This window comes from Calonectris borealis, chromosome 25 (genome assembly GCF_964195595.1).
Source record: "Calonectris borealis chromosome 25, bCalBor7.hap1.2, whole genome shotgun sequence".
Taxonomy (NCBI): Eukaryota; Metazoa; Chordata; class Aves; order Procellariiformes; family Procellariidae; genus Calonectris; species Calonectris borealis.
In genome coordinates, this window is record NC_134336.1 from 3485643 (window position 1) to 3508911 (window position 23269).

Below are 23269 nucleotides of genomic sequence, written 5' to 3' on the forward strand. Positions count from 1 at the left end.
AGTGTGCCTCCCCATCCAGCTACTCCACGCTCCTCAGCAATGTCTCCTTCCCTAGCTGCTGGCATAAGCCACGTGGCACCTAGGGCTCTTTATGTGCTGGCTGCTGCCGAGGCCACAGAGCTGGCCCGGGACCCGGAGCTCGGGGAGCGTGGGAGGATGATAGTGCAGCACGAGACACCCACGGTGGCCTCAGGGAGGTCCTCGGCCTCGGCCCACTCATTGAGGTCAGGATTGTAGCACTGCACACATTTCTGATACCTCTTCCCACTCTCGTTCCAGCCACCCACCAGACACAAGCGCCCCTCCAGCAGAGCCACCCCAGCCGTGCTGACCCCCGTGGGCAGGGGCGCCACGTAACTCCACTGCCCCGTGAGTGGGCTGTAGCACTCCACGGGCATCACGTCCACCCGCTCGCCCTGGGGACCCAGCTGGCTCCCACCCAGCACATACGCTCGGTTGGCCACAGTGGCTGCGCAGTGCCAGCCCCGGGGGGTGCTGAGCCTTGCCTGCTCCCTCCAGGAATCGGTGCTGGGCTCGTAGCAGAACACGGTGCGGGAATAGGCATGGCTGATGTAGCCGCCGGTGACCAGGAGCTTGCCGTCGATGACGGTGGTGGCGTGGCAGCAGCGGGGTGTCTCCAGGCTTGCCTTGCTCTGCCAGCTGTTGGTGGTGGGGATGTAGCACTCGACAGATGCCAACACGCCCTCGGCGTTGCGCCCTCCGACAGCGTAGAGGAGCCCGTTGCAGGTGCTCAGGCTGAAGTGTGTCCTCCTGTGCTGCATGCTGGCCAGGTGCAGCCAGGTGTTGAAGCGTGGGTCGTACCTGGGGGACGAAGGGCAGATCTGTCTGTCCAGGACTAGCATCAGAGTCACGGGGAGAAGTCGGGCCTGCCAGACATCTGCTTTCAGAGGAGAAGACGTCTTCTCCAGCAGTAAAAAAGCATCTGGACAGGCAGTATAGATGGAGACGATGGCACTGCACAGCACTGGATTCTACCTGCAACTGCTGGGGTTGTTGCTGCTCTAACCCTTGGGATGGCCCAGTATTGCTCCTGCTACCACAAGCTCCAGCCTGGCTTGGAAATGGCAAGTGCTACCGATCTGCAGTGTCCCCAAGCACTGTCACTGCCCCTTCTGTTGGGTCTTGGCAGGTAGAAGAAGACCTAGGGGCAGCTTCTCCCTGCCCCCAGGCCAAAGCCAGCTGCTTGTGTGCCCACAAGATGGCACAGAGAACTGGAACTGCTGTGTCCCCAGAGCGATGCCACAGGGACTAAGGCCAGGCTGGGAAAGGTGGATAAGCTACTGGCCAGAAATAGGAGACCTGCCAGTGGGTCGCTGAAACCTCGCTCGGTACAGGAGAAAGAGCCCAATGACAGCTCCTAACCGAGGGGTGGTGAGCTGGGGCCGCAAAGGGCTGGCCTTGAGCAGTGCCAACAATGTTGCATGTGGAGCCTCAGGTGGCTGAGCCAAGCCGCGGGCAGAGCCACTGGGAAGTTCAGGTTTAGGTTGCAAACAAAATACTGCATGTTCGGTTGCCATGGTTACTTCTCCTTTCTTTGAATAGTAATCCCTTGGCGATCCAGTGACAGGTTTATAGGGATTTAGGAAACAAACCTTGTCATTTAAATGATGAAAAGAGACGGGGAGGCAGAGAGAAGAAAGCCTGAAGGGCAATGGGAATCCTACACACAGTAAATCTACCTTAAAATGAATCCAGACAAACCAGAGATCGGGTCGAAGCTGGCACTGGCTGGAAGAACAGCCAGCGAGCGAAAAGGAGAGCTCCCCAAAGTAACAAAATGAGTTACTTCTAAATAAGGAGGGTTCCCATTTCTCTAGGAGCCTTGCAGCTTCAAAAAGGCCCTGCCTTGCCCTCATCCTGCACCGGTGCTCTGCGCTGCCGGAGGACATGGGCAGCACAGCCCAGGCACCAAAGTCCCCAGGGGAAGCCCAGGCCGGGGTCACGCACACCAAATCCCTGGAAGTGGTTTCCAGGTCTTGTGTCTCACAGTCCAGCACCCTGTGCTGGGCCTCGCTGCGCTTGTCCCTCCCTGGCAGCGTTATCCCAGAGGCCAGACCTACCTCCTGGTTACTGATAGCAAAGAGGAACCTTTCTGACGTGCTCGTCCCTCACCCCATGGGGGATGCTGGGGCACAGGCAGACATGGCACAGCTCTCAACCCCTCCCCAGGGTCTGTGTGGCCAGGTGGAGCCCATCTTACCTGCTTAGGCTGCTGACGGCATGCTTGGCCTGGTTCCTGGCATCGTTTTGGTCTTCGCCACCCGCGATGTAGATGAATCCATCCATCACCACCACGCACTGGTTAAAACTTTTTGCTGGCATCTCTGTCAGCTTGTTCCAGTTTCCCTCTGCGTCCCTGTAGCTGATCTCCCTGCTAAGAGCCTTCTCGGTCAAAGCTGGACGACCCCCAACTGTGACAAGTACCCTCTGGCCTCCCCGAATCCTGGTTCTCCGAGACTGAAGGCTGTTTTGCTGATGGGGGAGTAGGTGGTAATTCATAGCATCCACGAGGAGCTTGTGGCACTGTGGATCTTGCATCATGCGTGGCACAGGTTGCACATGGTTGACCAAGTCTGGAGCTGAGATTGTGCCGAAACGAATGTTGCCCAGGAGGTCAGCAGCATATCGAACCCGTTTTGGGTCGAACTCCAGCCACTTGACAGCGATCTGGAAGGCTGCAACCTCGCTGGGAATCTGCAGGCCATCATCCATCAGCAGCTCATTGATCTGATCAAAGGGGAGTTTCATGAACTGGTCAGTCTTGGAGAACTCCAGGAAGTTTTCCCGGATGAATTTCCGGGTGGCGTCTTTCACCTGGTTGAGGCCGTAGGTGGCTGAGATATTGGCGATGTACACGCAGTTCTCCACAGCCATCTCCCGAATGAGGAAGTCGCTGCACATGTTCAGCAGTGCCGGCACCCGCAGCCGGGTGGCCGCGGCGATGGTGCTGCCGATGGTGTAGAGCGAGAGGCTCAGCTTCCCCGTGTAGGCGTAGGTGACGACAGTGGTCAGGCCCGTTGGGGAGACATCGTGGAGCTCCAGCCGGTGCAGCTGAGGGTCTCTCTGCAGCAGACAGTGGAAGTACTCGCTGCAGGAAGCCAGGACGAGTTTATGCACCTCAAAGGACTTGGTTTTGGTGGCAATGGTGAGATCACAGAGGAACTGCTTCTGGCGCATCTGGTTCATCTCCTCCAGAAGGCTGGCTCCATGGTCCGGCGCTTCAACCTCTGTGGCCGTGCAGTGGAAGCCGTTGGAGCCGCTGTTGTACAAACCATTCAAGTGATTGAGGTGTTCGACATCTAGCAAAGCATCTTCCACCATCACTGGAGAGATGGATGCATCCTCTTTATCCACCTTGGGCTTCTTGGGGGTTTTCTTTTTGGGTGCCATCTTAACAGGATCAGAACGGGACCTGATGAGAAAGGAGAGGTGAGAGGGAAACTGGAACAAGCTGACAGAGATGCCACCTACCCCTTGTAACAGGGGTACAGGTGTCCTTCTGCTCTTTAAGATATTCACTTAAGCAAAGGAAAAACTCCCACTGGCTCACATGCTCTTTGGGTCAGGCCAAGGGAAGGATGGAAACTGCCTCCCAAGCCCTGTACCCCCCTGAGCTCTGTTAAAGGCATCAAGGGCCATGACTGTGAGAGCAGATCCTCAACTCTCAACCAGTACCAGCACCTTCGCTGTGTTAAAAAAGGACTGGGGATTTTGGGTGCCTTGGGAAACTGGGAGCACCCACTGGTTCCTGGGGTGTGGGGTTGCGCTCTGCTGTCTGGGGTGACACAGACTCCAGGCAGAACGAGGGGGCGATCGCAGGGTGTGTTTTGCCTGACTCAAGCGCACGTCAGATGGGGTGAATCAAGTCCCAGCAGCTCTGACAGAGGTTCCCACACAGCAGCGAGGTAAGATGAAGCCTGGCATTGCAGGACCACATAGAAAAGGGTGTTCATTTCCCACCCCCCAAGGCCGTTGGGCACGGCGAGGCACTGCTGGTGCTGGGTAACCAGTGGGGCCAGCTGCTCTTTGGGGTGACCAGTTCAGAGTGCAGGTGAAAGGGAAAAAAAAATCAACAACAAAAATCCAGCTTTTGAATGTTCCCAAATTCCAGCTTGAAACTCCAGTCTGAAATTCAGCAGTGACCTCAGTTCCTCTGAGGGAGCTCGGAGCAGCCAATGTATGAGGGAACAGAAATAGCTGTTACTGCGCTGTCTCACATGTCTGGGTACTGTTTATTACACTTGGCCATAAAGATCAGGTTTCTTGGAACTGAGTAATCAGCTCGTATTTAGCACTGGGCAAAGAAGAAGGGGGGCATTATGAGACTTCGGCAAAAATACGGAGAAGGGAAAAGATTGGTAAAAGTCCCTGCCAGGAAAGAGGATTCAGGGCTGAGTCCGAGGGGGAGAGCAGCAGTGCCGGCCAGCCGAGCTCAGCTGGCTGGGGTGAGCAGAGGGAGCAGGGACAACACAGATGCCCACAGAGCCTGCTCTCTCCTGGCTTTGCACAGAAGCCAAGAGGATTCAGGAGAAAAGTCCCAGGCACTTGAGCCATCCCTGGTATTGTGGCGTTTCACAGGGCTACCCCAATTGAGGGCTCATCTATTACAGTGTCATATCCTGGAGTGGGCGTCAGTCCTTCTGAAACTGGGACGCAAATGCCGCTCTCTCTGTGTGTTTGGATATGAAACTGTTTCTGACACCCAGCTCAGGATTGGGAAAAGGAACTAGGATTTACCCTTTCAGAGCAACAACACTTTGACGTTTCCAAACATGCATTTTGTTTAGACTATCCATTCCCCAGGAAAATTTGCAATTTCAGCTTTTCAGCTGGATCTGAAGTGACAATATATCTTAAATATTGGAATTTCCCAGGAGATGAAAATGTTTTTCCAGGCCTTCTCTCCAGATCCCTCAAGGGATGAGACCTGTATCTCTCTGAGATACAATACTGCAAAAACCTCCTTGCTGCCGAACAAACCCAAAGAGAAGCAGGACTTGTCTTGGAGGGAGGTGGCCGTCCTGCTGCCCCCACACTGAGACTGGTCCCAGCAGGACGGGTGCCAGGTTGAGGTCTGCAACCTGCCAGGGCAGGAGGTTTGGCTTTGTGAAATAAGTGACCTGCATGTCAGCTCCCACTGGGCTGCGCTGAGGATCTGCCCGATCCCTTCTGCTCCCCAGACTGCCTTGATTTTGGCCTTTTTTTACAGAAACAAGCACAGTGTCGGCAGCAAGCCACTGTTTCTGTCCATAAAACTGCTCAGCCCCCTTTTCAGGGCTCCAGACCCCATTTTAGAGAGGTGACACCAGCGCTCAGCAGCTCCTGTGGGCCTAGTGTGTAGCCCAGCATCACAAGCCGACCTCCGAAAGGCTTCTTAACTCCTCCTTAATTCCTTCTGGAAAGCCCAGCAATGCAGCTGGCTTTCCACATCCCCTGTCCACCCCACTCAGGAGTCAAGGGGGAAGTTGTCCTGGGATAAAACAGAGGTCTTCTAACTGCATTACACTTCATACAAGTACAATAGAGCCATGAGAAGTTTTGGGCTCGTAATGGTGTCCGTGGGATCCCGCCTGCCCCTTTGGGCACCTTTGACAGACTCTGCTTTGAAGCACGTGTTCGTGTTATTCCAGTGTCTGGCTGCAGAAGGGCAGAGCAACCTTTACTACCTGCAGTTGATTTAAAATGGGACAGCATTGCTGCTTCTGATTGAAATACCACTGTAGTGACTTGAAAGGGATATTTTTCCTACAGATAAATCCTGGCTGCTGGATTAATCTAGGGAACTGGAATGGTTTGAAGAGATTTCAAAAGGCCCAGACAGAAAGGAGGGAAGACAGGGCTTTTTTCTAGATGTTTAAACTTCTCTTAAAAGACAGTAGTTGTCCTCACATCCTTTCAGTGCTGCTAATCTCAGCCCTGCACCATACTACTGAGCTAACAGCAAAGCAGGACCTACACTGGGTGATACTGTGTCTTCAGAAAGTTATGGCAGGCTTATTTTCTTTAATATCTAACCAAACACACAGAATCCCTCTCCTTTACCTGCTGGTGTCCCCAGGCCTGTGTTCAAGCAGGGTCTGAGTCACAGCAAACACCGAGCTGGCCTGGGAAACTACCTGGACACTGCAGCTCTGGGCACTATTTTGCTGTCAATAATTCCTCCAGCCCCATTTTAGAAAACAACAAAGCCTTTCCCCATGCCATTATTTCCATTATTCAGCAGTTCCCGTGCCCCACGCAAGGTCTCTGCAAATCCTGCTAGGCGAGCCCTGGTTCTCCATGACTCATCTATAGGCCGAGTCTGCTCCTTACCTTGCTGTTAAGGCCGGTTAGTCCAAGGGGAAGCTCTGACCAGCACAGGTCTCTGCAGGTTGAGAGACAGAGACCCTCAACTTTCCCCACGCAACATCCTCCTCCCTCCTCTCCCCTCCCAGCCAGCTGACTGCTCTTATCACTTCTACATTTACAGCATGCTTTTGGGGTGATGCGAGGACAGCCACCCTCAGCCGAGTCCCGAGAGACATGGAAAACGCTGGACTCAGGTAGCACTGCTCTGGCCAAGGGCATCGTCGCAGCCAGCGACAGGAGAAGGCAGTAAACCAAAGGCCGGGCATGATTACCTGGCCACTGCCAAGGGAGAGGCGATGAGGCAGCCAAAGGCCTGGCTCCACCCCACAGGGATTCACCAGGGCATTTGGGGATGAGCTAGGGGGACATCGCCCTCCTGACGCCTTCCCCACTCTCCTGAGTGAGCGGAGGGGACGGCAGCTCCAAGCCCCAGGAGCTGCTGTGGCCCTGTTCAATTTGCCTTTGGTCACGAACAAATCTAAAAACCTACTTTCCACTCACTCCCAACAGCTGTGGTGGAGCCGTTGGCCGTTGGGAGGCAACAAGAATAGGTATGAAGGGGCATTTGTCTCAGGAAAGGCTGTTCTGACCACCGTGGGGCCCAAGATGGCACCACTGCCCCAGTGAGGGGCGGCCATGGCGACCGCGCTCCCCTCAAGACGCCCTGCCAGCACTCAAGATGGCGCTGCCCGCCGCCGCTGCCAGGCCCCAAGATGGCACGCGGCGAACTCTGCCCTCACCCGCCATGGCCGCCACCGGCCGGGGCAACGGCTGCGCCGCTTCCGTTTCCTGCCCGCAGCCAAGATGGCGGCGGCGGTGGGGAAGCACCGTGTGGCGAGCGGGCGGTGAAGCCGTTTCCGCCGCCGCGGCCTCTCCAGCAGTAAAAATGGCGGAGTCGGTGCTTGAAGTTGTGGGCAAGCTGCAGTCGCGGCTGGCGGGCAGCTCGGAGCCCAAGAAGGTGACGGGGGTGGCGGCGCGGCCGGGGCTCCCCCTCCCCGGCGGGGGCGGCGCGGCGGGGCCGGGGGTCGGGAGGGCCCGGGCCACCCCACGGGGAGCGGGGCCGGGCCGGGCCTGCCCTCCGCCGGGCCCCCTCCACCCCCCGAAGTTTCCTGCCCGGCCGGCGCCGCGGTCCGTGGGGCGAAGCGGGCGTCCCGCCGCCTCCGAGCCGCAGCAGCAGGGCAGGCCCGGGGGTTTGTTCCCGCTGGGAGCCCCCCGCGCTGCTGCCAGCCTGGGCTGGGCTCGCAGGCCCCGGCTGCCCCACGGGAGGCCCGCTGCCGTGTGCCGGTGTCCTTGCGTGGGGTTCCCCCCGTGGCACGTCGATGGGTGCGGTTTGAGAGGCAGGCGGGCAAGCGGGCAACTTGCCGGAAGAGTCTTGCCCTGGTGACGTGTTCATGGTGGAAGAGCCGCGGTCCCCGGCGTGAGCCCGGGCAGGAGGCGACGGGGAGGCGCAGCCCTGCCGGGGGCACTGGGGAGGGCCAGGACCGTGGCAAGGCCACCACGATCGCCGGGGAGTTGGGATCGGGGCAAGAAGTTGCTGAGTTTTAACTCAGCCCCTGGGGTGGGTTCCCCCTCTGGCCTTGGGGAAGTTGCTTGACGCCTCTCGCCCGTCTCCACGAGGGAATGTGTCCGCTGCCGAAATCTGCTGCCCGTAGCAGCTGTCACGGAGCGGCTGCCCTGATCTGCGCTTGTGCTGGAATCTGTTTGGTGACATTCGGCTGCGTCTGTTGCTGACAGCAACTCTCCTGCTGGACACCAGGGTTCTGATCTGTGTTTTTCAACTGAAATTTGGAATTAGGGCTGAGCTCAGGTGTGGGCCTGCCACATGCTGTTATCCCATTCTCTAGGATGTCATATTTTATTGGGGGAGCATCTGTTGCGACTCTTTACAGGTGTTTAGTTCATGTTTCACTTAATTCAGGTGAAAGATGAGGCAGTGAGGGCCGTGCAGCCACTCTGCACTCGGTTAATTTTGTTTAACTGAGGCAAACACCTGCAGATCCGCTTGCTTTCCAAGACCTCCCACCGCCCACGAAGAAGGGTGGATACTGAAGTGCTCAAGTGCTGACCCTTCGAAATGGAGACCGCTGTACCCAGCTCCAGCCTAGCTGGGGGCGAAGCGATGGCGGGGGTCTGGTTCCTCTTCTCACCCTCTCAGCCAAGACCAGAGCAGGGTTTAACCAGTGGAGCCCCAAATGGAGCTGAGGGACTGCTGAGGAGTCAATTCCTGGGGGTCTTGGGCTCCGTGGTGCTGAGAGCACGTGCAAGACTTCAAATATTGGCTCAGCATGCTGCGCACAGAGAATTAGTGCTCCTGTTTCCTGACCCTTGTGTCAGCTTGGGGCAATAACTGCTTGTCTGTGTTTCTTGGGCATTGTAAGTCTTCGGGCGCTATTTGCACAGGCTGACTCTTTCTCCAGTAACCTTGCGGTGTTGTTTCTTTCTCTGTTGATCCTATGCAGTTTTGCAAGGGGAGGGAGAGGTGGTAAGCATTCGCAAGCTGTTACTAGCTAGGATAGTGACTTTAAACCTTTTCCCTTCCCCAGCAGAAAGGTCCTGTGACCTATCCTCTTTTTATTTCTGATACCTTTTTAACTATATCCTCAGAAGCGTTAGTGTTACTAGGCTTGAATTTAGTTGCCATTGCATTGTCTTGATAGATTGCGTATCTTCTGAGCACCTTTCTATGTCAGAAAACGGCTTTCAGCTCTTCTGCTATAACTGTTTCCACTACAGTTCTGTAGCAGCTACAGCTTTACCCTGTCAGCAGGACAAATCCACGGCACCTCTGGGTGCTACCCACACATTACACCATTTCCAGTCTTCAGTTTTCTTGCCTTGTCCTTTTGAAACATTTTATCAATAATGTGAAAGAATAATATTTGCCCTGTATCGTGTACAACTGTATGCTGCCTTGCTGAAAGGTGTTAAGTATTAATATTGTTTTGGGGTGAAAATTGGGCTGCTGGCACAGAACTGTATGAGTGAAACTTTGGACACTGCTTAACGGTTTGGAAACGGGCTTTTTTTTCCAGCAGAGAAGATGCAAATCCTGCTGCAGGAGTGTTTCTCTTCTGGGAGAAGAAAGAGGGTAGGGGAAACACGAACAAGAGAGCATCTTCATGGAGAGGAAGAGGCCAGGCAGTGCTGTAGTAATTTGATAATAACGTGTGTTGTAACGGCCTGGCCGACTTCTTTTAGAAAAAGGAAACAATCCACCCATATTAAACAAAACTTTATTGGAGCTGGAACTAAGTAAAGTTTTTATGGTTTGTGTCTTGTGGCTGATTGACTGAAACTCTATCCTGTGCTGGGGTGTCTTAGAAGAGCTTTCTCATACGTATTTCATCTGGTGTCTAGCAAGATACAAGCCCAGTGTTTTCTGTCGTCTACCTGGCTGTCTTTTTCTCATAGGACTTGTAGAATCTCAGTTATTTCTGGGTTGAGCTGCCAGATTTGAGTTTGCTTGGCTGATTTCAACAGAAGGCAGTGGGGTGTACTGCATCAGCTTGTTTCCATAGGAAATACAGATTAGTACAAGTTCTTAAGCCTCACTGCATCGGAGTTGTCTCACTTGGCACGTTTCATGCACATGGACCTGTGGTCCACAGAGGTTGCAAGCAAAGCGAGGTTTTGCTGCGCTGTACGAACACAGCTCCCAAATATATCCCTACTCAGATATTGCCAGGCTGTGTGCCACTTGGGCAGCGTCAATAAGCACAGGTTTTGATATCTTAGATTGTCAGATAAGTGCATTACTGATGATGCAGTAACAAGAATGCCTTGTTTCCTGACAGCGTAATTTTGAGAGTTTTATTAGTTGGCTGGGAAGTCTGCTGAACTCAAACTGTGTTAACATTTCTAATGAACGTGCAGGTGTAAAAGCTTGGTAAAGTGACACTTAGGCAAAGGTATGTGTATGGTGGCCTCTCAGAAAGCTAGCTCTTGCTTTTTTTTTTTTTTTTTTTTTTTTTTTTTTTTTTAAGATGTGTGGAGGTTTCCAACCATTGACTGGAGTGAGTGTGGAATAAGCCAGTTCACAGTCAGATGTGTTCTGGATCAAATGTGTGGGTCCCCTGTCTCAAACCACACTTCCCCTGGCTATACCAAATCCAGAGATGAACCCCATTGAGAATAGCACTTTTCTTCTTGGAATTCAGCCCTGAAAGCAACAAAGAACTAAAGAGCAAAAAGAGCTGTGGAAGATGCTACAGTGGGGTATAGGTAGAAAATAATTGGGAGGCTTTAAGGATACCATAATGAGTTTTCCTGTGGTTCTTACTCTCATGGTGGGATTTTGTAAACTCTGAAGCAACCTCTCTAGGAAGGTAATCAGTTTACAGAGATGTTATTGTTTTAATATTGCCCCGTCTTACTCTTCTTCTATCTAGTACAAAATCCATCCTTCTTCCCCTCCCTTCCTGTCCCCTTCCAAACAGGGCCTTTGTGCACTCTAGTCCAAACGCCCAGAAGGATCTTGACCTTCCCAGCAGGATCCCGACTCGTGAGCTGCGGCAGGCCTTGCTGCGGCCGTTTGAGGGGAGGCAGCAGAGGTGGGCTGTGTCTCTACCTCTGCTGCTTCTGGTTTGATGGCTTCGATTGCCAGTGAGCGTATCAAGCAGCAGTGCTGGCAAAGTTCTGAAAACTGAAAGGATGTTGGGATTTTTAGCTCAACTGGCTTGCTTTTTTTTTTTTTTTTGGCCCCCCCATCAGTTGAGGTAGATGGTGGAGCATGTTACCTGCCTGTGATCCTGTGAATCCCGGGGAAGATGCCGCATTACCGTGAGCCCAGAGTTGCAGGGACAGAGGGCTTGAAGACCCGGTTAGCTATGGTTACAGCACAGCTAGAACTATTGCATCCCCCTCAGCATCCCAGCTCAAGAGTGCTGAAACAGACTGTTGCTGTTGGTATCAGTGTTTCACTCTTCTAAAACAAACAAGAAAACCTAAACCTTTGGTCATGGCGATGAAGTCCTAAATATAGTGGAGATGAGGCAGTGATTTCTGGTGAACAGAAACCGACCTGTGGTTCTGCTTAAGCTAGATGAACCCTTATCTCTGTGTCGAGGAGTATTTTCTCTCTGAAAGTAATAGCACTCTTCAAATAGGTTAAAAGAACTTACTTCTTTCAAAAGGAAGGAAACCTCTAAACCTCTTTGATCCTTGCACAGTGGAAGTGGGGGTGATTGGAATAGCTTAGGCCGACAGTGCTAATTTGAGCTTGAGCACAGTGCTTTAAAGAGAGGATCTTCTGGATCAGGGACAGCCCTTTGTATGGCCTATAGCACAGCAGTGCTGAGCAAAGCCTGGGCTGTATAGGGGCTATAATAACGGGAACGCTGACAAGGCTGGTCTGTGACTATAGCTGAGCTGTGGGAAATAATGCGAGGGGCAGCGGTGCTGTCAGATGTGTGCTGCCATGTACTGTAACTAAAAAGTCGTTAGACATCTCGGTGAAGCGATGTCCCAAACCACCTGGGTGGCAGAGGTACAAGTACGTCCCCTTCACCTGCAGCCCCTCACCGGGGTGCAAGTCGGAGAGGGCTCCTCTTCCCTCCCGGGCCCGTGGAGCAGCTGTACGCGCTGGCAGGGCCTCGCCTGGCAGCATGTGAGTGTAAGAAAACAACATTTTTCATGGGTGTATGGCGAAGGGAAGGGAAAAGAGTGGGGCGAGAGGCAGTGGTTGTGGGAGGGATAAATTGCCATTTTGGCACAGACTATAGCTGAGAGGAGAGAGACTGTCAGCAGCACTGACAGAGTAGAGGGTCTGCAGGGGAGATATGGGTTCCCTCTTAGATTTTTTTAAGAGCATCTAGAAATCTTCCTTCCCTCAGGGTCTAGCTTGCAAAATTTCAGAAAGGACTCTTAATAATTTCCCTCCTGCCTCCTCTCAACAAGTGATGCAATTCTCTCCACCACCTTCTGAGAGTCACAAGCTTCCGAGTGCTTTCTTCCACTTGCTGTGCAACAGAGTTGTGTGTCTCTGTTCCTGATGCTTTAAGCCAAAGATAAGTTGCAGTCCTGTGTGAAGAAAGCATTAATATTTGAGTGTGGTTTAGGATTCTCAGATGGACCCTCGTAGGCAAAGAGATGATAATTTCTCAACAGTTGGCCCTCGTGTTCAGCTTCTCAGGAGCTTGATTTGGAGCAAGACAGCAGCTGTGTGCCACTTGGATCTTTCTAACAAGCTCTCATGCAGTGCAGAATTTTCTTCCTTTCTAATCACAGTACGTGGTTCAGTATGACAAGTCTGAACACTTTCCTTCTTGTCTCTGCAGCTGCTGAAAAGTCTGAAGAGGCTGTCTGAGTTGCCCATCACAGTTGACATTCTTGTGGTAAGAGCTGTGAAATCTCTCACACTTTCATCATGTCTGTCAAGCCACAGGATAACTGTTTGCCACAGAAATGCTGCTTTCCCTGGAATGGGACGTATTGCCTTGGCCACCTGCTACAGCCTGGTGTCACAGGCACGATTGTGATGAGGTTCTCGAAATTCCAGATACGGGGAAGGAGCATGTCGGAGCAAGTGTGAAGCCACGGAGGACAGTTTGTCATCCTCAGTTCTTCCAAAAGCTTAGCACTTGACTGGGATATGAGAGTCGGAGCAGTTCCTAACGATAATTGAATCAGCATGAAATTAGGAAGTGCTAATCCTTAAAATTATTAGTGACTTCTGTCTTCAAACTTACCAAGAGTCATGGTAAATACTAACTTGGTTTATTAATACAAGTAACTAATGTTTGACTGAGGCAGAGTTAAGTTGTCTTCGATTTACAGAACTGTAGTAAACAATATAATGGCCGCTGAAAACATAATATAATATATGTGATATCTTTGCCTTTAGATCAAGGAAGTTTATTTCTACCTAGCAGCGATAGGTAGCGGGTTAGCTTTATTCACTTTGTAGGAAGTTTAGCAGAGGTGAGAATGCTGACTGTTTTGCTAAGATGAATTCATGTCTTGGCTCTCTCGTGAAGGAGACGGGTGTTGGGAAGACTGTGAACAGTTTACGGAAACACGAGCTTGTAGGAGACTTTGCGAAGAATCTCGTAGCCAGGTGGAAGAAGCTAGTGCCGGTGTCCCAAGAGGCAGACAGGTAAGTGAACCTATTCGGTTATCTTGATGGATAAGCTTTGTCATATTTTTGCAGTAGAGATTATAAACTTCTCTGACCAAGGTAACAAAGTGAAGGCTCTGGAAAAACTTGTAACACAAGTGTGCTAACTCTGCATGGGGTTTTTGCCTTGTTTTGGCATAAAGTTCCCGCCTCTGCTAGCCGCAGAGCATTGGGTTGCTGACGGCTGCAGTTTTGCGTGAAAGTAGGGACCAGTTTTCAAGAATTTGTAGTGTGATGAAGAGATTAACAGGAGAGGCCAGAAAAGCGCCTTTAATAAAGCAAGAGATACAATCTACTTGCTTTCCATTTTATGATGCTAAGGAGAGGAAGTTCTAGGCCCAAGTAAAGGAAGTGGCTTGCTTTGAAAGAAGGCTTTTATGTGCAAAAATCCTATGGAAACTGAAAGTTAATGCTAGCCAGCATGTTGTAGTTACAAAGCTGTGTTGAACCCAGCAATGAGATCCTTTAGATGTGGGTGATAAAGACCCAGTTATTCATGATAATTTCGGTGGCTGTGGTATCCCTGCACGCTTAACTGGCGAACTGGGGGACATGTTTCCCGTAGGCACCACGCCACCAGGAGTGTGTAGGCATGGAGAAGTCTCTGTACACATCTCTCTCTGCTTCCCAATGAACTGTGAAGTCTCTAGTCCTAATAAAAATGCTTAATCAATTCCTGCACTAGAAATGCAGTTTCTAAATCCCTGAATGTTGCTGTGCCCGAGAGAATTAGTGGTATTCTTGCCACAAAACTACCAAATACAACCTTAGTCTTCTGTAAGAGAGGTTCCTGTCCGCATGGTCCGTGGGGAGTGACTCTTTCCATTCATATTGGGAAGTTTTAATTTAACTGTTTTGTTTCTTACCCGTTCAGAAATAACCTAGATTCTGAAGACCGTGACTACGAGAGGAGCAGCTCAAGCAAAAGACATCAAGAACCCTCCCTCAGAGAGGATGAGGAACCTGACCAGGAGTATTCAGAACCCTTCCAGCCGTCTTGCAGCCAGTCCTATAGCCCAGATCATAGGGAAAAGAAGTCCAAAAGGTATCCTAGGCCTGAGAGAGCCCATGAGACTTATGGCTATAGCAGCCACGAGGGGAAGGGTTGGGGCAGATCCTCCCCAGTGCTCTCTTCAGATCAGGAGTACTCGGACTATGGACAAGCTGTGTCACCTGAGCCAAGTGAGAGCCCTCAGGATATGTACACAGACCCTTATGCCTCTGAGGAGCAGGAAGAACCGACAGTATTTCATCGGAAAGCCAGTAAAGGCCACAGCTTTCAGGAGAAGCTGGGGGGAGGCCGAGAGAGGAACCCCGGTGAGTGCTACGACAAAGGGAACATGAGCCGAAGCAAAGAGCACAAGTCTTCTCATAAGAAGCAGCGACTTGATGGCAGAGGGGAGGACAGGACCTCTGCCTTCAGCCCAGAAAGATTGCACAAGACCTCTTTTAAAGAGCAGCTCCGAGAAGCCCCCATGGCAGGGGGCAGCAAGGAGAAGCTGAGGATGTCAGATGGCACCAAGAAGGAGAAGAACAGAGAAAGCGGCACCTCCAGAAAGGAGAAGTTGCAGACGTTGCCGCACTTGGAAGAGTCTTTGGACAACCATGTTAAGAAGCAAAAACATCGGGACTCTGAAAAAAGCAAATTGGAAAAGCCCAAGCTGAGCCTGGAGACCTCTAACACAGAGCGGGAGAAACGGAAAGCTGAGTGTGACTCGTCAAATAGGATTAAAGAAAAGGGGATTTCTGGGAGCTTAAAATCTTCAGAAGGGAAGCGCAAAGTCTCCGACATAGACAAAAAATCGATGGGCTTTTCCTCAAATTTTGGGGAGGGGGAAGTGGAGGATGAATTTGAACAACCTACAATGTCCTTTGAGTCGTACCTCAGCTACGACCAGCCCCAGAAAAAGAAAAAGAAAGTGGTCAAACCCTCTGTGTCAGCTGGGGAGAAAGACCGAGGGCACAGCAAACAGAACGGATCCAAAGCCAGTACCAACAGCTCAAGCTCGAGTCGGAAAAGTCCAAGCCACAAGCGAACAAGTGAGAAAAAGGCAGAGAAGAAACTACCAGAGCCTCCTAAACCAAACAGGGTAAGGTTTTGAAGATCTGAAAGTGAACAAAGGTGGGATCGGTTTTCCCCTTGTTCTGCATCAGGTTGTGGTTGCGATGTCTCATTGGTATCGAGGTCTGTGACTCCTGGTTCCTGCTGGGGGACACCGTGTGTTTCATATGCCCAGCGCCGCAGGCACCGCTTTGTGCTGTTAGAGTGGAACTCTGCTGGAAAAGTGGGTGAAGAGGGAAGCTGGGGGGAAAGAAATGCAATAGACAAAACCCTCTTTATTAAAGAATGAGGAGAGTAAGAGGGAAACACCTTCAGCTAAATTGTATGAAAACATATTGGACATGATACATTTGTTAAGCATGCAGAAATCTTTAGATATGAGTCAACTTAGAATCCTGCCTTAAAATCCACTGCACATGCAGTGCATCTCCACCTGCTAGCAAGGTTCCCATGTCTCTCAAGTACTTATGCTTCTCTAAAATTGATCTTTTTTTTTATCTTTATCAGTACTGCAGTTTTGTTAACTAAATCTGTTGGTCTCCAGAAATAGGGGAGAAATGGGAGAACTGGTGTTACAATGCAGCGTATTCTAGAAGACAGATCTTCCTTTGTGAAAGCAAGAAAAATTAGCAATGTTTCTGTATATATCCATTGCCACATGGGTGCCAGAGTTGTGTATATAAATAAGGGACTAACGTGTAAAACTTTGACTGGTTAATCTTTTTACTCAACTTGAACCACTTTGCTCTTCAGAAGGTGTTTTTATAATCTTAGCAGCCTTTTAAAATCCTGCTTTGCCATTCATTCTAATAAGTGTCTCATACTGAAGTTTTAGATTTTCCCCTGGTTTGTGAGGTTCCCCTCTCCACCACTGCAATGTTTTTTGCATGGAATGGGGAGGAGGAGAAGAGACAGAACAGGTAAATGAGTGTTTGAAATCAAGGAAACGTTTCTGCCAGCTTTCTCTTCTGTTTTTTCTCTAGTTCTTTGCATTGTTAATCTGACTTGGGTTCTTGCCAGAGGTCTTTAGCACTGACCCTAGTAGGTTAAAGATGTGGATGGCTCTTACTGGAGGGTGCCGAGTGATTCAGATCCTGAATTTTGGCTTCTTTGTGTTGAGAGCCTAGACAGAGCCACAGTAATGTGGCAGAAGTGCAGGCTCCCTCTGAGGGTATTTCCTGGTGCAAGCTGATCAGCATCGAATGTCTTATTCAAAATACCAAACAAAATGCAATTCAGTGCTGTTTGTACACTGGCAGGATTTAACATTCTCCTTATTCTTGTCTTACTTGCATGTACGTCCTCTCCTTCCAGATACTTTTAGATGTGGTACCAACATTACCAGACATCCCACTGCCGCCGATTCAGGCCAACTACCGTCCTCTTCCTTCAATTGAGTCCATTACCTGCTCCCAGACAAAAAGGAAAGGTATGTTGGGCAGGAAAATAGGTCTGAAATGGGCTGCAGCCATTGTTTGTGGGAGGAAGTGGATGCTGGCTGGGTTCAAGTCTTTCTGTTGGGGCCTGGTGTCCTGCCTCTGATGGCCAGAGCCCGGGTTTCAGGAAAAGGTGGCTTCTTTCCCACGTGCTCTAGCAGAAATGAGGAAGATCCTTTGCTGACCCTTCTTGAGGCTTGGACTTTGGACTTGCCCTTCCTGAACTAGGTTGCAGGTCTCTTAGAGAAGACTTGGCCCTTTAGATTGCTTCTGGGTGATTCCGATTTGTGTCTCCTGTGCCATTCATCAGGGTGGGCTCTTCTTTCCTCTGTTCCCTTCTTACTCCAAGTCTTTCTCTTTACAGCAGTGTCCTCGCCAGTTGAAGAGAGCGAAGCTGGTTTTACAGGACGCCGGTTGAATTCAAAGATGCAAGTGTATTCAGGCTCTAAAACTGCCTACCTCCCAAAGATGATGTCTCTGTATCAACAATGCATCAGAGTCCTCAGTAACAACATTGACTGTAAGTACCTTTCCTCATCTGTCTTAAAGTTGTGTTGCCATGCAGATAATACTGAAGTCTTGGTAACTTGTTTGAGTACATCCCAGCAGCATCTGGCTTGGAGCACGTGAACAGTTAGTTGCCCCTTGTTAGGCAAGCTAACTAATATGGACAGATCTCACTGAAAGCTCAGGTGCTGCAGGAATCAGCACCCAGCATGCTTTCAGGGAGTGCTAAAGCACTGGAAATAGTGGTAGCCAGAGCCTTGTGCAGGCACTTCTTAACTTGGAGATATTGGTGCCTGATGACCCACTAGAGCTATTGCATCTATGGTTCCTTTCTCCTTCACCTCATATTGTGTAGTGGCGTGCAGCACTGCTGGTTTTTCCACTGCATTTCAAGGTGTCAAGCCCTTTCCTTGGCAAGGAAGGAGCAGGATAAATACTCTGTGCATCTTGCTTCTCTCTAGCAATCTATGAAGTGGGTGGTGTCCCTTTCTCAGTGCTGGAACCAGTATTGGAGAGATGCACCCCAGAGCAGCTGTATCGCATTGAGGAATGTAATCATGTGAGTGCCTTGGCGTGGGGAAGGGATGGTGACGTGCGGGAGCGATGTTCTGTCCTCATCTGCAATAGCAGAATAGTGAAGAACAACGCCCTTTATAACAAAAGGTGGCTTTTGCTAGTCCTGAGTTCCTGGATTTGCCATCTGCCCATCTCTTGCTGCAAGTCAGCCCCTAAGCTGTGGTGTCCTCTGCGGTATTGCAGTGACACTGGCGCTAGCTGGTGTGGAGGGAGAGGGGAGCGAAGGTGTCAGGAGGGATCCCAGCTTACATGTGGGTTTGTTTCAGGTCCTCATTGAGGATACGGATCAACTGTGGCACAATCACTGTCTCCGAGACTTCAAGAATGAGAAGCCAGAAGAGTTTGAATCCTGGCGGGAGATGTACCTTCGACTTCATGATGCACGAGAGCAGCGGCTGCTAATGTTAGCACGGAACATCGGCTCGGCTCATGCCAACAAACCCAAAGGTAAAGTAGGGCTGAACGATCATAGAGGGGTCTGGAAATGCTGCCTAGGGGATGTCTTTGTGGGGGGAAGGTCTTTCGGACTGGCTGGTTTAAATCTAGTCCAATTTAGGAGTTGCTTCACTCTCCGTTCTTTGACGTGGCCTTTTGCTTAATGGCTTAGCAGGCTCTAGATTTCATCCATAGTGTTGCTGATGCAGACTAGACAGAGCAATATTTTATAGCAAGAACATGTAGGGCTGCAGAGGCACCTCCTGTTCTGCTGGAGTGGCTTCTCCATGCTGGGGTTGAAGAATACCGACGTGGAGGGAAGCATTCCTGTTCTTTTGGTGAACATAATGAGAACTACTGACCTGATCAGTCTGATTTCTCACAGCCCACGTTGTGACTGCAAGAGGTTCAGACCTTAGGGAGGACGCTATTGCCTGAGCTTTGAAATGGATGGATTGGGGAGAGGTGGTTGGAGCTTGCTGTAATAAGACAAGCACTGAGGAGCCTCCTTTATAATAAGCTGGATCTAAGCAGCGTTTCCCTCTGGCCTCCTACAGGTAGAGTGGCCAAAATGGCGTTTGTGAACTCTGCAGCAAAGCCTCCTCGGGATGTACGAAGGAGACAAGAGAAGTTTGGAACTGGAGGACCTCTTCTGCCAGAGAAGACCAAGTGAGTGTTTCTCAGTAGCGCTTGCTGTTCAGGGCCTCTTTTCCTGTGGGCTCCTGCCAGCTTCCCCCTGAAGTTCTGTGTCCTAGCAGGAAAGGATACTGTGTGTCCGCGAAGCCCTTTTGCAGTGAAACGTGTAACTGTAATAGCTGCTTTCTTGCTGGGAAGTGTGGAGATCCTGGTCACCGCTGGTTCCATGCGGTATCGGCCGTGCTGCTGTTAACAAATGTGGCTTGTGTCTGAAGAATTGCATCAAACCCCAGTGACTCCTTTACTGACATGTCTGTCCCGTCTCTGTTTCAGAATAAAACCAGTCCTGTACACATCTAGCAAAAGCCACACTCGTGTGAGTGAGGAGCAGTCCTATGATGGGCCCAGCACCAGCAGTGCCCATTCTGTCCCATCTTCAGGTAGCACCTTCTCCTCCTATGACCCCAGGAAACCACCTGTGAAGAGTAAGTACAAACTGCAGAACATCCGTGTGGTCTCCTAGAGCTTTACAAACGCACGAATCTGCTGCTTCGGCTGTAAGAGAAATCCAGGCTATGCAGGAGGGTTGATGTTGGTGGCCTCTCTCCTCTCCTCTCTCCTCTTACCTAAGGAGAGGGTAAAGGCTGTTCAAACTTCTTGTACAAGCAAAAGCATAGGCAAACATCCGATTCACCAGCCTGCTCAGCTGTATCAGCCAGTCCTAATGGTACTAGCGAGGCAGAAACCCTGCCTTTTACCTCCTGTTGTCCTTCTGTGTCTGTCTAGCTGTTTGGAACAATGAAATTGTAGTGCAGCTCCCTTGGGAAGGAAGCAGGGAGAGTTTAACCAGAGATCTGTGTTCTTGCAGTGCAGAAAGCAGAGTCGGCTCTCCTCGGTTGTGACCTGAGAATACGATAGGCCATGATCAGAGAGCACACACTTACACCTGACTTGCATCTGCTTTGCCAGGGCTGCAGCTTTGAATTGCTCTCTGCTCTCCTAGTCTGTGACTGCTGCTTTTTTGTTTGATTGAGGTTTTTTTTTTTTCTTTCTCTGTTGCAGAAATTGCACCCATGATGGCAAAGACTATCAAAGCTTTCAAAAACAGGTTCTCTCGGAGATAAGTTTGCAGTGCAGATCTGGGACTTTCCCTCTCGTGGGGGAGTGGCACTGAAGGGGGAGAAGGTACCCAAACAGCCCTTTTCTTTGAACTCTTTGGAGGCTGCAGCTGCTGGGAGAAGCTTCGATCTGCACAAGACGACAGCACAGTATTTTATCTTTTATTCCGGTCCCTTTCTGAGTGTCAAGCCCCCCTCTTTTCCCCCTGCCCTTAACCTCCTGTTTCTGGCTTTGTCATCCGTCAAAAGAAGGGTGTACAGAATTTCCTGACACAAGAAAATGTGAAGTCTTGGCACCTGCTGAGAGTGGAAGATCCAGAGACTATTTACTATTTAACCTCTTAATAAATTATAAAATGGTTTTAATTAATATTTTGCCCCTCTATCCCGCTGGTATTATTTATGTTGCTCCCAGTAGTCTCCCCCCATCCAATCCAGTACAAGGGCCAGCCTCTCTGTGACTCGAGCTGGCAGGAATCCATCTGTCTGAGTTGTCACTGGGTGTCACGGGAGTCTTTCCTCGTGATCTGGTACCTGCTGGGCCCAAAGTCCCACCTGGACTCTCTGGGACAGGTAGGACTGGTGGCCCATCTGCTCATCGATCCTTTGGCAGGCGCATCAAGTCCTGAGGCTTTGCTCTCTACTCGTGTATGTTAATAAAATCTTAGCTCTCGACCTTCTCTCTGCTGTTACTGTAGCTCTTGTACAGATGCTTACGCTGTTGTGCAGGGATGCCAAGAGCCGTTGGGGACTTTTTCTCTGCTGCTGTTGTCTTCTGCTGGCTACTGGGAATAAAACTACGAGGGGTTTTGGGAGAAATTTTACTGTGCACCAAGTCAGATTTTAACTTTTTTTTTTTTTTTTTTGAGGTACAGAGAGAGGGGACTTTTTCTGCCTCTGAAATTAAAAACAGTTTTTAAATATCAGTGAAGGCATTGGTTTGCCTCTTTTAGTGGAAAGGAGGAATACTTTTATCTTGTTTTCTGTGTGGAATTGGGAAGGATTTATTTCCAGTTTGGAAGCTGGTGCTTAAATTCTGTCTTTTCCCTGCATGTTTACCTCTGCCCCCTCTTTGGAAAAAGCAAGGATTTTAGTCTTTGAACCTGAAACCACTTGACTGGGGTTGGAGGGAAGTGAATAATGGAATGTGGTTTGTTCTTAATGTGTGCATACTACATAGCAGGAATTCAAAAAGCTCGGTTGTACTTGGTGTCTGAGGCACTGGAGCTCTGGAAGGAAGGGGTGTGCGATGTGACCCAGTGGACCCGGACGCTGGGGTTGGTGGACGCGTGAGGAGGTGCCCTGGAGCACAGCTCCGCTGGGGAGGTCGGGAGCCAGAGTGTTGCATGAGGTGTGTGATTTCAGGACTGGCTGAGGCTGCAGCAGAGAGTGGGGAGCCGGACACAATTAGGCACTCGCTATTAAATGTGAAGCCTTATCGTGGTGAACATTTCTGCCTGTGGTTTATGTCTGCCTTGAAAGCAAACTTACACAGAGGTGGTGCAAGCAGAGGATGGAGCTGGTTAGATCCAGGTCATGTGGCGAGGGAGACGGCCTCTCTGTTAGCATTCAAAGGTCCGACTGGATCGGAAAGGGGAGAGATTCTCCTGTTCCAAGCCATATTTACTGCCCTAGGACTTTGCTGTCTAGGTGGAAAAGGTGCTGGTAGTGGATGCTGTTGTTGGAGGCAGCTTCTGAGAAGCTCTGCTGCTGGCTTTCTGTGGCTGCCAAATCCCGAACCGGTGGAGTTGTCTGCGCGCACTGACCGGGGGAAACCTTGCTGTGAAGAGCCCTCCCTGGAGGGCTCTAGAAAAATCCCTGTATGCTTCTGGTTTCTGTTGGTTTCTTTCTTTTTTTTTCTCCTTTTTTTTTTTTTTTTTTTTAATTTTAAACCATTCTGAACACCTGTCTCTTATTTGGTCTGTTCTTTTCTTATTTTGAAGGTCTTGGAAAAATGTTCTCAGACTCTCATGTGCTGTAAGTTTGTTACAGTCCCAGATGCTTTAATGTTACCGTGCAGCATTTCAGTGTGTGTTGTGCTGTAAAATAATGGCTCCTTACCCTTGCATTTTTGCTGTATTTAATTTTTGCTGTATTTTTAATTAGATAACAATATATTATCTTCTGCTGACTGTTGTGCTACCATTTATTTCTCCTCTGTACTTGGGGTAGGGGCAGAGGGGAGGGAAGCGGAGTCTGGCATCGTGTTCAGGCCCCAATGGAGCCTTGAGCAAAGGATCTGGGTGAGGCCCGAGAACAATCTTGGGCTCTGCTAAACTGCCAGTTAATTAGTACTCCAGCTGTGGGTATTGCCCAAAGCATTGCTGTTACGTGGTGATGTACCTTCCCTCTCAGAGCAGCCTCTTTGCTCTCGGCTTTGCCAGCTGTGTCTGTATTTTAGCTTAGCGGGATTGCGGGGAAGGGGGATACAGAGAGGATCAGACGTGACGCTGTGTCAGGATTGACTCCGCTCAGTGCTGAGCGGGTCCCGCTGCAACTGGGACCGATGCCAACCGCTCTCCCTTCCCTCCCCTTCCTTTTGCTCGGACACTAAAACCGCACAGCTGGAAGAGGTGGGCACCAGCCCTCAGCTGGGAAGAGAGGAGGGTTACTTCCATGAGACACAAACTAAGCAAAGTCTAGGGTAAAAGTGCGTGGGGTGTTATTCTTGTGCAATTTTCTGTGCTACACTACACGCGAAGGAACTGAGCAGAGCTGCCTCTTCCCCCTTCGCTGCCCCGTTGGTGGTGGGATGAGTAACGTGGGCAGGAGGGGGAGTGACTTTGACTTGCATTTGTATATACAATTTTCTATGTTCCTTTTTTTGTGGTAACTGAGATGAATATTTTAATTAGATAAGTTATATGAAAAGAGGAAAATCATGTCTCAATAAAAGCCAAACACTGGACCGTGTCTGCTTGTTCTTTTATGTCTCTGAGCAATGAATGTTAAATACGCCATTAGCAAAGCCGGGTCTCTCTAGCCCCAAGGAGGGCTTCTGCTCGGGTCTCCGGGG

At 50.4% G+C, this 23269-nt stretch overlaps 2 protein-coding genes across 4 annotated transcripts; one reads left to right on the forward strand and one right to left on the reverse strand.

Annotated features, from left to right (window-relative positions):
• LOC142092835 (kelch-like protein 31) lies at nt 1–7152 on the reverse strand. Its single transcript, XM_075173364.1, has 3 exons — nt 7110–7152; nt 2222–3433; nt 1–822 (listed from the first exon to the last, which is right to left on the reverse strand). Exons 2-3 carry the CDS (start codon nt 3409–3411, stop codon nt 90–92), a joined length of 1923 nt encoding a protein of 640 aa, XP_075029465.1. The 5' UTR covers nt 3412–3433; nt 7110–7152; the 3' UTR covers nt 1–89.
• On the forward strand, nt 7034–23166 carry ELOA (elongin A). Of its 3 annotated transcripts, none has more exons than XM_075173361.1 (11): nt 7034–7327; nt 12645–12701; nt 13344–13462; nt 14358–15573; nt 16860–16974; nt 17346–17501; nt 17950–18047; nt 18331–18511; nt 19057–19168; nt 19469–19620; nt 20198–23166. In XM_075173361.1, the coding sequence occupies exons 1-11, from the start codon at nt 7049–7051 to the stop codon at nt 20257–20259; spliced, it is 2547 nt and encodes an 848-aa protein (XP_075029462.1). In that variant the 5' UTR covers nt 7034–7048; the 3' UTR covers nt 20260–23166. The 3 variants fall into 3 exon arrangements, with proteins under 3 accessions (XP_075029462.1, XP_075029463.1, XP_075029464.1); XM_075173362.1 differs by having other exon boundaries at nt 17349–17501; XM_075173363.1 differs by lacking the exons at nt 7034–7327; nt 12645–12701 and adding an exon at nt 12736–13066.
• Nucleotides 23167–23269: the final 103 nt, after the last annotated feature.

Bases quoted from the DNA above. Each gene is read 5' to 3' on its own strand.
- LOC142092835 (XM_075173364.1), bottom strand. From the start codon at position 3,411: ATGGCACCCAAAAAGAAAACCCCCAAGAAGCCCAAGGTGGATAAAGAG. The intron at 823-2,221 runs GTAAGATGGGCT...TTCGTCCCCCAG, and splicing joins GCCGTCAGCAGCCTAAGCAG to GTACGACCCACGCTTCAACA.
- ELOA (XM_075173361.1), top strand. From the start codon at position 7,049: ATGGCGCTGCCCGCCGCCGCTGCCAGGCCCCAAGATGGCACGCGGCGA. The intron at 7,328-12,644 runs GTGACGGGGGTG...TTGTCTCTGCAG, and splicing joins GCAGCTCGGAGCCCAAGAAG to CTGCTGAAAAGTCTGAAGAG. The intron at 18,048-18,330 runs GTGAGTGCCTTG...GGTTTGTTTCAG, and splicing joins GCATTGAGGAATGTAATCAT to GTCCTCATTGAGGATACGGA.